This window comes from Bos javanicus, chromosome 2, assembly GCF_032452875.1.
Source record: "Bos javanicus breed banteng chromosome 2, ARS-OSU_banteng_1.0, whole genome shotgun sequence".
NCBI lineage: Eukaryota > Metazoa > Chordata > Mammalia > Artiodactyla > Bovidae > Bos > Bos javanicus.
In genome coordinates this window covers 13,592,877-13,610,733 of record NC_083869.1, presented here as the reverse complement: position 1 = coordinate 13,610,733, position 17,857 = coordinate 13,592,877, and the positions used below count along the sequence as shown (strand labels likewise).

Here is a 17,857-nt window from a genome sequence, read left to right as displayed (position 1 = left end):
TTGGGTGAAGAACTTTGAAAAGGACAGTAGAAGATTTCACTGTAGTTTAACTATGGTCATAAAAAGGACAGACAGTAAGATACATGCTAAATCAATACTTCAAGTTGTGTTCTACATATTCAAAGACCATAAGGTATGAAAATTACACAACTAAAAATGATTAAGAAAGTGAACAGGGAAAGATGCAGCAACAGTATCCCAGTATCTATAGTAAGTGAATAAGGAGTTAGGACTTAGTCAGAGATTGCAACTTGGTATTGCAAAGGAGTAACCAAGAGAAGTTTAAATGAAACAGAAGATGTCTCCAGTAGTTAGCAGAAGACATGCCTAAAACAGAACTGATCTGAAAAGTTCAAAAAGAAAACAATGAGAAATTAATTACAGCCTTGATCTTTACTATTCACATCCGATTAAATTCATCTTATAGCCTGCGAGATATTGATAATGCACTTTACACATGTTTGTTTGCTTCTGCTCTGCAAACTAAATTTCCTTTTAAAATCACTCAGAACTTCAGGTTCTTTCTGTGGAAAAACTCTAATGTAATGAATAATTTCTGTTTATGATTGGTTTTAATTCTTCTTGGTTCTTTTTGCAGTACAAAGGATTCATGAGTTTTTTGTTTTTGCTTTAGAAATGTATTGTGCCTAGACATACTTAAATAGTAGATGATGTATCAGTGTATACACACACTAATTGCTTGATCTTTGGTGTTTGGTCTTAAGTATTTTAAAATACTAGAATGCTATGTGTAAAATTGGCAAAAAACAATGGTAAAACAAAGCTTGAGTTAAACTACCGGTTAAGCCTATGATGATATCCAACTTCCAGCTTATATTTTTACGTTTAGTCTACCCTAAAGATCCTTGGAAGGTATGTTATGACCAACCTAGATAGCATATTAAAAAGCAGAGATATTACTTTGCCAACAAAGGTCCGTCTAGTCAAGGCTATGGTTTTTCCAGTAGTCATGTATGGATGTGAGAGTTGGTCTGTGAAGAAAGCTGAACGCTGAAGAATTGCTGCCTTTGAACTGTGGCGTTGGAGACGACTCTTTCGAGTCCCTTGGACTGCAAGGAGATCCAACCAGTCCATCCTGGTTGGAGGAGGAGACCAGTCCTGGGTGTTCATTGGAAGAACTGATGCTGAGATTGAAACTCCAGTACTTTGGCCACCTCATGCGAAGAGTTGACTCATTGGAAAAGACTCTGATACTGGGAGGGATTGGGGGCAGGAAGAGAAGGGGACGACAGAGGATGAGATGGCTGGATGGCATCACTGACTCGATGCACATGAGTCTGAGTGAACTCCGGGAGTTGGTGATGGACAGGGAGGCCTGGCGTGCTGCAATTCATGGGGTCGCAAAGAGTTGGACGCGACTGAGCGACTGAACTGAACTGAAAGATAAATAGTTTACAAAAATTGGGAAGAATATCGAACATACTGAACTGGACCTCCACGAAGTCTAGACTAGGAGTACAAACTTAGGATCATCAAAATATGGATGATATTTGGAATCGTGGCAATAGATGAGATCATTTTTGGAGAGATTATTTTTAAAAGGAAATTAGGATCTAGTCCAAAGCCCTGAAGAACTCTGACTTTAGGAATCAAATACAGTTAAGTGGAGTCAGCAAAGAAGACTGAACAGGAGTTTGAAGGGAACCCGCACAGAGTCGGGCACGACTGAAGTGACTTAGTAGCAGAGACTAGGGCAGTAGCCAGAGGGGTCCAGGGAGGGTTCTCTGTTTACTTTCAGTGGAAGTTGTCAGATTATCCTGTAAAGAGGGAGAGATTTATAACTCAGTACAGACAGAAAGGATGATCAAAGGTACAGAAGCTTTGACAGAACAGGAAGAAAGGAAATGAAGGGGAATCAGATGATAAACAAACAAACTAATTTTGACTGGGAGTTCCAGGAAAAGCCAAGATAATGATACTAGATAACATTTATTGAGTACTTGCATTGTGTCATGCTCTGCTCCAGTGTCTTACATGTATTAATGTGCTTCATCTTCATAACAAACTCTGAAATAAGAACACTTTATTATTCCTATTAAACAGATGAAGAAGTTGCTCCTAAGCCCACAGCTGGTAAGGGGCAAAGCTCAGGCTATTAACCACTTAATGAGAACACTGATGTAGGTCAGCAGAATTGGTTTGGGAAAGATAGGAAAGTTTTCTCATAACTTCTATTTTCTCAATAATTAGAATTGGTTCATCAGCATAAAAGGGAGGTCATGTGTCACAAATATTGAATGTTTAGCAGAAAAAAAAGCCTAGGTTCTGGCATCAGACTAACAGAGCTGGAATCCTGGTTTTCACACTTACCTTGGATCTTCGACATGTGACTAAAGCACTCTGAACCTCAATTTTTCACCTTAAATGAAGATTATTGTACTTATTAGATTGTCTGAGGAATGTATGGAATAATTTTTAGGACTGTACCTTGTGTAATTCAGTGAATATAAGTGTTTCTTGTTACTACTATGGTGATTATTATTATTGTCCCAGCCTGCCCAGTTGTGTGATTTTCTACATTGGTATGTGGCACAAAAGGGATGAAGAGCTGTAGATTTTTCTGTTTTTAGGTGAGTGCTATGGAGAGAAAAAGTGGCAAAGGAATTGGGAGTAGTGGTTAGAGAATAATGTAGCTAACTGTGTTTTAAGACTCAACCAAAATTTAAAAACTTGTCTAATTGTATTAGCATTGCTTTGTTTGACAAATTCCATTTCAAAGTAATAATTTCTGAAAAAGACAGTTCCTCTATTTCATGTTAGACATATAGCATAATCATTAAGCTTCTAAGTGTTGATTATATGCAAATGTTAGGGACATTAAATTTTTTCTTATAAAATATACATTATGCTAAATATTATAAACTCATTATAAGATGATTTTCCCCTACTAAAACATCACTGAAGTCTAAATGTTTACAATAAGTCAAGCGTTCACTGATGCTTAAATTCAACTTTCTATACCCACTTAAATTCAAATCCAGTGTTACTTAACCACCATCATACAAACTAAGGTGCTACTGTTTCCTTGCTTTAAAGCTATGAACATTCATTGTCCTACCTAGATTATTTGTATGGTAGATTATTTGTCCTACCTAGATTATTTGTATGGTAAAAATGTATGGTACATTTTTCCCGTTTCTTCCATTATTTCTAATTACTTCAATTGATTACTATGTTCCCCACAAAACTTTAGAATCAGAATTTATTTAAATTTTCCACACTTTGTGTATCTCTCCCATTCCCAGTGGTCTTTATTTGTGCTACACTTGAAATAATAGGATGAACAATTAACTTTAAGTTTGTGAAAAGAAAAAAGCCATGTTTCACAGCTAGTGTCAAGTTTTGTTTACTTATTTCATGTCATAGATTCTACATTTACAATATTAGGAGAATGTTCAAACAAACTTTAGCATATGCATATGTATGTGTAAATACTTTCGTGTGTCAGATTTTAATTATAGAATAGTTTGACCTTTGTAAGTTGAAAGTATTTATAAATAGCTATAAATAGAAAATATTTATGTTATCTAGTATATTAGCTTAAAAATGGTAGTCATTCTGTTATCTAATATATTAGCTAAAACTGCAACTGCTAGATTACAAACTATAGTACTTCCAAACACCAGAAGGGGACATTGGTAGTCAACCAGTTCTGGAAAAAACAAAGTTAGTGTAGCTCACTCTCTTGTTTTAAGAGAGGGTGTGACAGACTTAAGGCTCATGACTTGAATCAGAAGAACGGAATGAAGCTAACAACTCGTCTTTACTCATTTCCCCCAAGGAGTTGAAGCAGAACAAAAATAAAGCTGAAATCATCTTTTCCTTACATTTTGGTCTTTATAGGCCAAATTAATTCTTGATTCTAATTAAGGTTCCTAATTAGCTTTGGATCATGGATGCTACATAAATCTAACAAAACTAGGCATCCTGTCCATAAAAATATACAAAATTTTAGTGCAATTTTAACAAACTTCCAGTCTCACTAAAGCCTATATAAGGCCCACAGACCAAAGATTCAGAACTATTCTGGACTGTAACAAGTCCATCCAAAAAGCTACAGGAAGAGGAGTTGTATACCCAAAGTAATCATGTGTTAAATGTCCAGGTTTAACCTGACATAAATATTGAAAAACAAATGTTCAGACCAGCATTCAGAATGTAAAAAGTGTCTCTTTCCTGATGAGTTCAATGCATAACAACTGACTCTCTGGTAATCTTTCCGCAGGATGAAAGTGTAGACTTTGTAGTCAACATCCTTATCAGGACTAAATATCCCGCTGTAGCTGGATTACACAAGTTCCTGCTTTATCTGCCTCCTTCTGGTGCCAGACTTTGGCACCTCCAACAGAAAGTAGGAAAAAGAACTGAACGCATGAAACTTAAATGATTTGATTTTATTTTCAGTTGAATACCTTGACTAAATAGCTTGGTGCAAAGGAAACTGCTATTTTGCTCTAAGTTTTTTCCCTTTTTCTTACTGCTATATGTATATAGCATTGGCTGCCTCCTTAATGAAATATATAATGTCTTAAAGAGATTCTGTGGCTTCTGCACATTACATAAGCCGTAGTCAGTCTGCCTCAGAATGAATGCAGAAAAATTGTAAATTTAGTCTCAGAAGCATGCTGCTAAAGCAGACCCAGCCAGCTTTTCAGCCTTCAAAGCAGCTTTGTATAAAGCAGCACATTTGGAAATCTGTCGCTGGTACACTCTATTCATACTGGATTAATAAGAAGTAAAATTTAACATGACGAAGAAAAGGACATAGAATATAAGAAAGGATCACAAAAATGGAAAAAGCAATAAATTCCAACAAAATCCAGTATTAGTTAAGTTTTCAAATACCTAGACATTTATGTTTTTGAATGCTGACAATATACTCTTATTAATGAAATGTCCCCTCTCTTGACCTCAATGCCCAGTGGCAAATTCCTCTTTGCAGTGTACGTTTGCCTGTGTTCCACACTGCTATTGCTTTTTCAGGTAGGCAAAAAGTAAATATATAGTAAATACCACCACCGTCATTTAACATTAAATGTTTGACACAAAATAATGGACTTGACTACAATTATCGGAGTTAAGTGAGCTGCCTCAAATTCTTCGTGGAATAAGATCATTTCAAAAAAGATAATAAGGCGTCTGCACATCTCGCGAGAACTGGAAGAGCCTATGTGACCTGGGCTAAGCGGAAGTTGGGTCTCTTTTTCGTGGCGCCTCGGAGGCTGTCGGCCACTTCAGAATGAAGCTGAACATCTCTTTTCCGGCCACTGGCTGCCAGAAGCTCTTTGAAGTGGACGATGAACGAAAACTTCGTACCTTCTACGAGAAGCGTATGGCCACAGAAGTTGCTGCTGACGCTCTGGGTGAAGAATGGAAGGGTTATGTGGTCCGAATCAGTGGCGGGAACGATAAGCAGGGTTTCCCCATGAAGCAGGGTGTCTTAACCCATGGCAGAGTTTGCCTGCTACTGAGTAAGGGGCATTCCTGTTACAGACCAAGGAGGACTGGAGAGAGAAAGCGCAAATCTGTACGGGGTTGCATTGTGGATGCCAATCTGAGTGTTGTCAAATTGGTCATCGTGAAAAAAGGGGAAAAGGATATTCCTGGACTCACTGATACTACAGTGCCTCGTCGCCTGGGTCCCAAAAGAGCCAGCAGAATCCGCAAACTTTTCAATCTCTCTAAAGAAGATGATGTCCGCCAATATGTTGTGCGAAAGCCCCTAAACAAAGACGGTAAGAAACCTAGGACTAAAGCACCCAAGATTCAGCGTCTCGTGACTGCACGAGTTCTGCAGCACAAACGCCGGCGTATTGCTCTGAAGAAACAGCGTACTAAGAAAAATAAAGAAGAGGCTGCAGAATATGCTAAACTTTTGGCCAAGAGAATGAAGGAGGCCAAAGAAAAACGGCAGGAACAGATTGCCAAGAGACGGAGGCTGTCCTCTCTGAGAGCTTCTACTTTCTAAGTCTGAGTCCAGTCAAAAATGAGATGTTCTAAGAGTAACAAATAAATAAGATCAGACATCAAAAAAAAAAAAAAAAAAGATAATAAAAAATTAAGATTAAGGGATTTTTTTCTTATCTCCATGGGTGACAGTTTAGCTTAATTTATGTGAAAGATGTCTTTTTCTTTTATATCTCTTTTATTTCAAGTGGTGTCGCTACCTTTATTGTAAGATTTTTAAAATTTTAACTTTATATTACAAATTGTTTCAAATATAAAAAATATAAAGAGTATAAAGGCTTCATATATATTCATTATCCAGCTTTGACACCTAACATTTTCCCCAACTTGACTGTAAAGGGTTTTAATGTATCTATAATTGAAACTAGAATTATTTAATCTATATAATAAATAATATATACTTAGATTATAAATATTATATAAACCATAAATAATTGGAAACTCTTGAAAGAGATCATTTTGAATTATTTTTAGAAGACAACTATTTATTGTTCCTTCAGAAAGGAATTGGGCTTATAAACAGAATTCTTATTGGGAGTTAACTTTATTTTCATGGTGCTTGATGGTAATTTTTAGAAACATTTTTTAAAGAGGAGACTGTAAGAATAAATATCAAAGTAACATGCTTAGCAATAGCCAAACCAAGTGGTCAAACTTATTAAGCTCAGTTAAATACATATCTCTCTATCAAACTGAAGCTGGGCTAATAGCATGTGATACACCATTGCATGAGTCAGGCTTCCTAAATCTTGATTTCTTTGAAAAGCAAATGAAGAATGCAGCCAGTGCATTCATTGTACTGAGTCACTGGGTTGAAAAACAGAAAGATAAACCACCTACTGAACAATCACATTTTTTTCTTCTAGGTGATTGACAATTCTTTGAAGACTGGCACTCATCCAGTGCTCATTTCATATATTCTGGTCTCGGGCAACTTTGACTATGGGAATTTGATTATGTAAAAAACTCTCTAACTGATGTATCATTATCATCATTCAGTCACTGAATGGTGTCCAGCTCTTTGTGACACCATAGACCGTAGTGTGCCAGGCTTCCCTGAGTTCCTCAGGCTTCCCTCACCACCTCCCAGAATTTGCCCAAGTTTATTTCCATTGAATCGGTGATACCATCCAACCATCTCATCCTCTGTCACCCTTTTCTTCTTCTACCTTCAATCTTTCCCAGCATCAGGGTCTTTTCCAATGAGTCGGCTTTTTGCATCAAGTGTCCAAAGTACTGGAAATTCAGCTTCAGCATCAGTCCTTCTAATGAGTATTCAGAGTTGATTTCCTTTAAGATTGACTGGCTTATAGGTATAAACAAAAACAATTTTTAAAAGTCAGATAATTTTCAGAATCCTGGTGTTATGTTTATTAAAACTTTTTTCAGCTAGTATTAAATTTTTGCTAGATATTTGCACTAGTTGACAAGAAAAATTACAAAATCATTTTGATTGATTCAGTCTAAGAAAAGTTTCTCCTTTTTCTGTTTCCAAAGAAGCATCAGTTCATTTCAGTTCAGTTCAGTCGCTCAGTCGTGTCTGACTCTTTGCGACCCCATGAATCACAGCACGCCAGGCCTCCCTGTCTATCACCAACTCCCGGAGTTCACTCAGACTCACGTCCATCGAGTCAGTGATGCCATCCAGCCATCTCATCCTCTGTCATCCCCTTCTCCTCCTGCCCACAATCCTTCCCAGCATCAGAGTCTTTTCCAATGAGTCAACTCTTCGCATGAGGTGGCCAAAGTACTGGAGTTTCAGCTTTAACATCATTCCTTCCAAAGAAATCCCAGGGCTGATCTCCTTCAGAATGGACTGGTTGGATCTCCTTGCAGTCCAAGGGACTCCCAAGAGTCTTCTCCAACACCACAGTTCAAAACCATCAATTCTTCGGTGCTCAGCTTTCTTCACAGCCCAACTCTCACATCCATACATGAGCACTGGAAAAACCATAGCCTTGACTAGACGGACTTTGTTGGCAAAGTAATGTCTCTGCTTTTTAATATGCTGTCTAGGTTGGTCATAACTTTTCTTCCAAGGAGTAAGCGTCTTTTAATTTCATGGCTGCACTCACCATCTGCAGTGATTTGGGAACCCAAGAAAATAAAGTCTAACACTGTTTCCACTGTTTTCCTATCTATTTCCCATGAAGTGATGGGACCAGATGCCATGATCTTCGTTTTCTGAATGTTGAGTTTTAAGCCAACTTTTTCACTCTCCTCTTTCACCTTCATCAAGAGGCTTTTTAGTTCGTCTTCGCTTTCTGCCATAAGGGTGGTGTCATCTGCATAGCTGAGGTTATTGATATTTCTCCTGGCAATCTTGATTCCAGCTTGTGTTTCTACCAGCCCAGCGTTTCTCATGATGTACTCTGCATAGAAGTTAAATAAGCAGGGTGACAATATACAGCCTTGACGTACTCCTTTTCCTATTTGGAACCAGTCTGTTGTTCCATGTCCAGTTCTAACTTGCTTCCTGACCTGCATACAGATTTCTCAAGAGGCAGGTCAGGTGGTCTGGTATTCCCATGTCTTTCAGAATTTTCCACAGTTTATTGTGATCCACACAGTCAAAGGCTTTGGCATAGTCAATAAAGCAGAAATAGATGTTTTTCTGGAGCTCTCTTGCTTTTTCGATGATCCAGCGGATGTTGGTAATTTGATCTCTGGTTCCTCTGCCTTTTCTAATATCCCCAAAGCTATAGCCAGTACTGACAGCAAAAATGCTCTTCTATGCATAGAAGAGCTGTCAGTACTGGCTATAGCTTTGGGGATATTATTATATTGATAAGCTTGATTAATATACTCTTCATTTAATTTTTGTTTATTAAATTTTAGGTTAAGCCTAAGATCTATTGTAAGAAAAAATGCTGTAATAAAATAGAGAAATATTAATCTTTATAATTTTATATTGTTTGTGGTTTCAAGTGCCTTTTTCTCTCTATAACATACAAAATCCAAACTGCATTTTCCCCATGAATTTACAATGTGGGGGAGAAAAGAAGTCTTTAAAATTTAGAGCAGCAAGACTCCATACTTTGGAAAACAGGGAAAAATAAGTTTAAACTGCTCTTGTAGTAAAAAGCGCACTTTCATGCAGTGCTGTAACCCTTTTCAAGATTAATTTCAACCTATGTATAAAGAACATTCAAAATATCCACACCTTCTAAATATGAACACACATTTATATACTCTTCTCTCTATATCAAGGATCATTATTTGATTTTTTGAAATATAATAAAAGCTTGTTGGTGTATTCCTTTCTGTATTTATTTTTTAATTGAAGGCAAATTGCTTTACAATGTTGTGTTGGCTTCTGCCATACAACAATGCAAATCAGCCATAATTATACATATATCCCCTCCCTCATGAGCCTCCCTCCGCTCCCCCTATCCCACCCCTCTAGGTCATCACAGAGCACCAAGTTGGGTTCCCTGTGTTATGTAGCAACCTCTCACTGGCTATCTATTTCACACGTGCGCCTGATGGGCTACAGTCTCTAGGGTGGGAAAGAGTCAGACACTACTGGGCATACATGCACAGTGTATATATTAATATGTTGATGCTACCTTCCCCATTCGTCCCACTCTCTCCTTGCCCTACTGTGTCCACAAGTCCATTCTGTACATCTGCGTCTCCATTTTATCCCTGCAAATAGGTTCATCAATACCATTTTTCCTGACTCCATACACATGCTTCAATATACAATATTTGTTTCTCTTTCTGACTTACTTCGTTCTGTATAACAGGCTCTAGGTTCATCCATCTCACTAGAACTGACTCAGATTCATGCCTTTTTATGGCTAATATTCCACTGTATATATGTAACACATCTTCTTTATGCATTCATCTGTTGATGGACATCCAGATTGCTCCCATGTCCTGGCTATTGTACATAGTGCTGCAGTGAGCACTGGGGTACATGGTCTTTCAGAATTGTGGTCCTCTCAGGGTATATGCCCAGTAGTGGGATTGCTGGGTCATATGGTAGATTTATTCCTCACACTCATATATTCTGCTCCCAGATGTATTCCCTAAGGAAAAAAACCTTAAATTAAAAAAAAAATTGTGCACAAGGATACTATTCATATTAAAATAGATTAGATACAATTTAAATTCTCATAGTAGGAAATATTTACGAGAAAATTCTAAGCAATTCCATGTCAATGAAAGAAAACATGGATATACAGGTCTTAACTAAAATCTCCTGTGTATCTCTTGCTAGCTGGGGATTTTGACAAAAGTTCTTGGTCTTCTATTAGTGTTTGAGAACGACAAAGTAGGCCTTGGTAGGCAAAGTAGGCCCTACAATGAAAACAAGTAGATCAACAGCTTAATGAGATGTGGGTAACACCATAAACTCTTGGTACTTAAGGTGTTCAGTTCAGTTCAGTTGCTCAGTCATGTCTGACTCTTTGTGACCATAAGGACTGCAGTATGGCACCCTTTCCTGTTCATCACCAACTCCTGTTTGCTCAAACATGTCCATCAAGTTGGTGATGCCATCCAACTATTGGTCCCTTCTCCTCCTGCCTTCAATCTTTCCCAACATCAGGGTCTTTTCAAATGAGTCAGCCCTTCGCATCAGGTGGCCAAAGTATTGGAGTATCAGCTTCAATATCAGACCTTTAGGTTGGACTGGTTGGATTTCCTTGCAGTCCAAGGGACTCTCAAGAGTCTTCTCCAACACCACAGTTCAAAAGCATCAATTCTTTGGTGCTCAGCTTGCTTTATAATCTAACTCTCACATCCATACATGACTACTGGAAAAACCATAGCCTTGACGAGAACTTTGTGGCAAAGCAATGTCTCTGGTTTGTAATATGCTGTCTAGATTGGTCATAACTTCCTTCCGAGGAGTAAGCGTCTTTTAATTTCATGGCTGCAATCACCATCTGCAGTGAGTTTGGAGCCCCCAAAAATAAAGTCAGCCACTGTTTCCCCATCTATTTGCCATGAACTGATGGGACTAGATGCCATGATCTTAGTTTTCTGAATGTTGAGCTTTAAGCCAACTTTTTCACTCTACTCTTTCACTTCATCAAGAGGCCCTTTAGTTCTTCTTCACTTTCTGCCATAAGGGTGGTGTCATCTGCATATCTCAGGTTATTGATATTTCTCCCGGCAATCTTGATTCCAGCTTGTGCTTCATCCAGGCCAGCATGTCTCATGATGTACTCTGCATAGAAGTTAAATAAGCAGGGTGACAATATACAGCCTCAATGGATGTACTCCTTTTCCTATTTGGAACCAGCCTGTTGTTCCATGTCCAGTTCTAACTGTTGCTTCCTGACCTACATACAGGTTTTGCAAGAAGCAAGTCATGTGGTCTGGGATTCCCATCTCTTAGAATTTTCTACAGTTTATTGTGATCCACACAAAGGCTTTAGCATAGTCAATAAAACAGAAATAGATGTTTTTCTGGAACTCACTTGCTTTTTCGATGATCCAGTGAATGTTGGCAATTTGATCTCTGGTTCCTCTGCCTTTTCGAAAACCAGCTTGAACATCTGGAAGTTCATAGTTCATGTATTGCTGAAGCCTGGCTTGGAGAATTTTGAACATTACTTTACCAGCGTGTGAGATGCGTGCAACTGTGTGGTAGTTTGAGCATTCTTTGTCATGCCCTTTCTTTGGGATTGGAATGAAAACTGACCTTTTCCAGTCCTGTGGCCACTGCTGAGTTTTTCAAATTTGCTGACATATTGAGTGTAGCACTTTCAGACCATCTTTTAGGATTTGAAATAGCTCAACTGGAATTCCATCACCTCCACTAGCTTTGTTTGTAGTGATGCTTCCTAAGGCCACTTGACTTCACATTCCAGGATGTCTGGCTCTAGCTGAGTGATCACACCCTCGTAATTAACTGGGTCGTGAAGATCTTTTTGTACAGTTCTTCTGTGTATTCTTGCCACCTCTTCTTAATATCTTCTGCTTCTGTCAGGTCCATACCATTTCTGTTCTTTATTGAGCCCATCTTTGCATGAAATGTTCCCTTGGTATCTCTAAAAAGATGTCCTTTTCATTATAGGGGACTAGAATGCAAAAGTAGGAGGTCAGGAAACACCTGGAGTAACAGGCAAATTTGGCCTTGGAGTACAGAATGAAGCATGGCAAAGGCTGATAGAGTTTTGCCAAGAGAATGCACTGGTCATAGCTAACACCCTCTTCCAACAACACAAGGGAAGACTCTACACATGGACATCACCAGATGGTCAACACCAAAATGAGATTGATTATATTCTTTGCAGCCAAAGATGGAGAGGCTCTATACAGTCAGCAAAAACAAGACTGGGAGTCAACTGTTGCTCATATCATGAACCCCTTATTGTCAAATTCAGACTTAAATTGAAGAAAGTGGGGAAAGCCACTAAACCATTCAGGTATGACCTAAATCAAATCCCTTATGATTATACAGTGGAAATGACAAATAGATTTAAGGGACTAGATCTGATAGACAGAGTGCCTGATGAACTATGGATGGAGGTTCGTGACATTGTACAGGAGACAGGGATCAAGACCATCCCCAGGAAAAAGAAATGCAAGAAAGCAAAATGGCTGTCTGAGGAGGCCTTACAAATAGCTGTTAAAAGAAGAGAAGTGAAAAGCAAAGGAGAAAAGGAAAGATATACCCATTTGAATACAAAGTTTCAAAGAATCGCAAGGAGAGATACGAAAGCCTTTCTCGGTGATCAAAACTGTCGGTTCTTCTTTATAGTCCAAAAGCTTTCTTTATAGTCCAACTCTCACATCCATACATGACTACTGGAAAAACCGTAGCCTTGGCAAGATGGACCTTTGTCAGCAAAGTAATGTCTCTGCTTTTTAATATGCTGTCTAGGTTTGCCATAGCTTTTCTTCCAAGCAGCAAGCATCTTTTAATTTCATAGCTGCAGTCACCGTCTGCAGTGATTTTGGAGCCCCCAAAAATAAAGTCATCCACTGTTTCCTCTGTTTCCCCATCTATTTCCCATGAAGTGATGGGCCCAGATGCCATGATCTTAGTTTTCTGAATGTTGAGTTTTAAGCCAGCATTTTCACTCTCCTCTTTCACTTTCATCAAGAGGCTCTTTAGTTCCTCTTCACTTTCTGCCATAAGGGTGGTATCATCTATGTATCTGAGGTTATTGATATTTCTCCTGGCAATCTTGATTCCAGCTTGTGCTTCATCCAGCCCGATATTTCACATGATGTACTCTTCATATTAGTTATTATATACAACACACAAGGTATTAGAGCAATACGTTTCCTCAGCTCAGATTCTATAGCAGAAGAGAGAAAGTGAGGGAAATACTAAACTATCTTTCAAGCCCCTTGAAAGATCATAACCTGAGATTAAGTTTTCAGCCAAATAGACCTTCAAATAGTGCAACCTGGACCTTTGGTGGTCTGACAAGTGGTCAGGACAAGGCAACCACAGCAGTTTCCAGACCCACAAGGGCTAACATGGACAATGGCTGATAGAGCTGGACTTTTAAGGCATAAAATCCACTAACCTGTGGGGACCAAAATCAACTTTGCCCTCAGGAGTCTTTGTATCTCCTGTGGTACCCACAAAGCCCAATGCCAAAGCTATTCCTTTCATAGATTGAAAAGGCCATTGTAAAAACCATCCCCTTTGTATGCATTCCATGTGTTGATCTACTCCATCATCTTTTAGTTGAGCCAAAAAATGTAGTGCCACTGACTGCAAAGACCTTTTTTAAAAATGTACTTATATCAAAAGGTAAATACAAATTCTCCAGTCCCTCTTTTTTTCTTTGCTAGAATGGACAAGGTCAGTAGGCAGCTTCATGCTGAGGGTAAGACAGAAAAGGGCATACTATGTTTAGAGGAAAAAATAATGGTGATAATTTTGGTGTCTGGCCAGGGTGTGCTATAGGGACATATCTTCCCTGATAAGAGAAAGAGGAAGCTTCCTTTCACTAAAGAGAGTCAACATTCAAGAGGTCAGTGGGAGAAGATGTGGGACTCCAAAGGCAGGAAATAATTTAAAAGGAACTTACTCATAGAGTTAGGCTTAAAGTAAGAATTACTCTCAAAGGAAATGTATGGTGTCATAATTCTGCCTAAAGCTGTCTGGATAACAGTTTAGGAAACCTGCTTCCTCTCTCTTCCTCTAAATCTTGGAGAACAGAGAATTTAATATCACTGGAGGTGATGGCAGGGGAAGTAGTAGAGATACCAAAACCCCTGGAGCCAGCTTTCCATTTCCCTGGAACTAAAGGTAGCATCAACTCCTACTTTTTACACTTCTTTCCATTAATACAGGGTCTGGCCCAGCCCATGTGAGAATCATCAAGATTCTCCCCATCTCTTGAAAGACTCTGAAACTCCAGCAGAGAAGTGTGGAAGAGTAAGTGTGAAAGGAACATCTGTAAAGCTACAGAAGTTATTTTCCCAAAAGTAAGAACCCCTTTTAATCTGTCCCCATTTTAGAAAACTAAAATATTCTAACATTAATAAAAAGTAGCCAACTTTATAGGAAAAAAAAAAAGAACACCTGAAGGTTTTGAGTTTTGTAGGAATAGCAACCCAGTCATTGTGTTAGTTTAAAAATTCTACTTTGTCTAACCTAGTAAGGGGAAAAGACGGCCTGATTAGGTTTCAACTGTTTTCATTTCTGGGGCTCATGTTCTCATAATAGTTAAAATTGAGTAGAAAAATCAGAAAATCATAACATTTTAGAGCTAAATAGGCCTGGGAGATCATTCATTCCTTTTCATTTTATGGCAGAGAAATTTTAGAAAGGATAAATGGCTCAAATGTAGGAAGCCAAAAAGTAGTGAGAGAAGCAGTAAGTATATATAATCCATAAAATGAAAATCAGATCAGATGAAATCTGGAGTTTATTATAGAAATTGTCATTACACTGAACCATGTTTTCTCTGCTGTTTTGGGTATATATTTGTTGTCTCTCATTGTGTTGGTTAGGAATGGAACAAAGTTTTTCAAAATTACTGCTACATTGGAAATCTACAAAAATGGGGACTAGACTATTTTGGGACCATTGTTCAGAAGTGCATTTAACTTAGAAATGGTTACCATGGAGATAAGCACATGGTGTGTGACTCTATAGGTTTCCAGTTGCAGTTTTTTATGCTGCTGAGACATAAATACCCAATATACACACATACATGCACACGAGCCCATGCACACAGGCACAATGAATTTAATTGTTCCTCTCTTTCTGTAACATAATATTAGATTGATGCAAATGTAATTTTGCGATTTCAGATCGTGAATTTTAAATCGTTATCAGGCTCAAACACATCTTTATTAATCAAAATAGGAACCATTACACTCAACACATTTTTGCCAGTGAGAAATAAGTTTGTTTTTTCCTGTAATATAAAAATCTGTGCTTCGTTCTATGCACTCTTGGAAAGCATTTTCTGCCTCCTGCTGGTTGTGGAGGCATTGTCTCTGGAAAAAGTTATTGAGATGCTTGAAGAAGTGATATCAGGTGATTAGAGGTCAGGTGAATATGGCAGATAAGACGAAACTTCGTAGCCCAATTCATTCAACTTTTGCAGCATTGGCTGTGCAAAGTGTGGTCAGGCGTGGTCATGGAGAAGAATTGGACCCTTTCTGTTGACCAATACCAGTTGCAGGTGTGACAGTTTTTGGTGCATCTTATGGATTTGCGGAGCATACTTCTCAGATGTAATGGTTTCGCCTGGATTCATAAAACTGTAGTGGATCAGAGTGGCAGCAGACCACAAAACAGTGACCATGACCTTTTTTTGGTGCAAGTTTGGCTTTCAGAAGTGCTTTGGAGCTTCTTCTTGGTCTAGCATCTGGCTTTAGGAAGTATTTTGGAGCTTCTTCTTGGTCCAGCAACTTGGTAATCACTGGTTGTCGCATAAAATCCACTTTTTGTCACATGTCACAATCCGATCAAGAAATGGTTCGTTGTTGTTGTGTAGAATAAGAAAAGATGACACTTCAAAATGATGAATTAAAAAAAAAAAAAAAGATGAATTTTTTTTTTTTTTGATTTGCAGTCAGTTCATGAGGCACCCACTTATGAAGCTTTCTCACCTTCCCAATTTGCTTCAAATGCAGAATAACCATAGAATGGCGACCTTAAGTTCTTTGTCAACTTCTCGTGTACTTGTAAGAGGATCAGCTTCGATGACCCTCTCATTTGGTCGTTGTTAACTTCCAAAGCCCAGCCTCTGTGCTCCTCATCTTCAAGACTCTTGTCCCTTCGCAAAACTTCCTGAACCACCACTGTACTGTATGTTCCTAGCAGTTCCTAGACCAAATGCATTGTTGATATTGCAAGTTGTCTCCACTGCTTTATAACCCATTTTGAACTCTAATAAAAAAATCACTCAAATTTGCTGTTTGTCTAACATCACTTCTATAGTCTAAAATACATACATAAAAAGTTTAAAATATAACCCAGTGCTCTATTATAAACAGAATGGCACAAAAGTTGCATAAAAGTGGGAGAAATACTCGTACAAAATAAACAGCAAATAATGTCATTAGCAAACAAACAATAAAGAGACATATTTATTAAAATGACATATAACATAACCACATTTATTTAAGAATGTATTCCGATATCACTCAGCAAAGTTCAGCAATGCAAAACAGCAGTGATTTTTGCATCACACTAATAATAAAATTTCATACAGGGAACTTCACCGGCAGTCCAGTGGTTAGGACTCCATGTTTCCAGTGCAGGCGGTTCGAGTTTGATACCTGATTAGGAAACTAGAATCACAAGTGTGTGGCCAAGAAAAAAAATTCCATGCAATGCTGATCTCTAGTGATGGAAGAATTTGAAAATTCTATACGTATTAAAAAGTAATATTGTACAATGATATGAAAATTACTTTTAAAAAACATTGTAAGGTAGCCTAAACCAAGCTTAAAGACTAATAACACACTTAACAAGTAAATAGGGAGAAGGCAATGGCACCCCACTCCAGTACTGTTGCCCGGAAAATCCCATGGATGGAGGAGCCTGGTGGGCTGCAGTCCATGGGGTCGCTAAGAGTCAGACACGACTGAGTGACTTCACTTTCACTTTCCACTTTCATGCATTGGAGAAGGAAATGGCAACCCACTCCAGTGTTCTTGCCTGGAGAATCCCAGGGACGGGGGAGCCTGGTAGGCTGCAATACATGGGGTCGCACAGAGTCAGACATGACTGAAGCGACTTGGCAGCAACAAGTAAATAGGATATACATCTTAGAAGTCACTACTCTTTAAAGTGGAAATATAAAAACAAGAACATTAAAAAAGATAGAGTGTATTACAAAAGATTCTTGTTACTTTCCCAAAATTTTCAACAACGTTAGGCAATTGCCTAGTGTTTCTCTGTCTTCCTCTATCTTGTCAGCTATGTAATTTCTTTTTTTTTCTTTTATTTTCTTTCCTTTACCTTTTCTTCAAGAAATATATATTTTTTTAAGATGCTTAAATTCCTGAGAGACTGAGCACTTTCAGAGGATGACAAAAAAATAAATTTTGATTGAAAATTTCTTTTATTTATTTTATTTTAAAATTTTTTCATAGTGGACATTTTCAAAAACCCCAAACCATGTATCCATCAACCAACTTTGATACTTAAACCATATAGTGGATTTCATTACCCAGCTTCCCACATTATTTTACTTTATGATTCTGTTCAGTTGCTCAGTCATGTCTGACTCATTGCAACCCCATGGATGGCAGCAAACATGGGTTCCTTGTCCATCACTAACTCCTGAAGTTCACTCAAACTCGTGTCCATTGACTCAGTGATGCCATCCAACCATCTCATCCTCTGTTGTCCCCATCTCCTTCCGCCTTCTATCTTTCCCAGCAACAGGGTCTTTTCAGTTGAGTCACCTCTTCGCATTAGGTGGCC

At 38.3% G+C, this 17,857-nt stretch overlaps 1 protein-coding gene across 1 annotated transcript; it reads left to right on the top strand.

The window, feature by feature from the left end:
- Positions 1-5,245: 5,245 nt before the first annotated feature.
- LOC133257527 (small ribosomal subunit protein eS6-like) lies at positions 5,246-6,009 on the top strand. Its single transcript, XM_061433493.1, has one exon. The coding sequence runs from the start codon at positions 5,261-5,263 to the stop codon at positions 5,987-5,989; it is 729 nt and encodes a 242-aa protein (XP_061289477.1). The 5' UTR covers positions 5,246-5,260; the 3' UTR covers positions 5,990-6,009.
- The last annotated feature ends 11,848 nt before the right edge of the window (positions 6,010-17,857 follow it).

Bases quoted from the DNA above. Each gene is read 5' to 3' on its own strand.
- LOC133257527 (XM_061433493.1), top strand. From the start codon at position 5,261: ATGAAGCTGAACATCTCTTTTCCGGCCACTGGCTGCCAGAAGCTCTTT.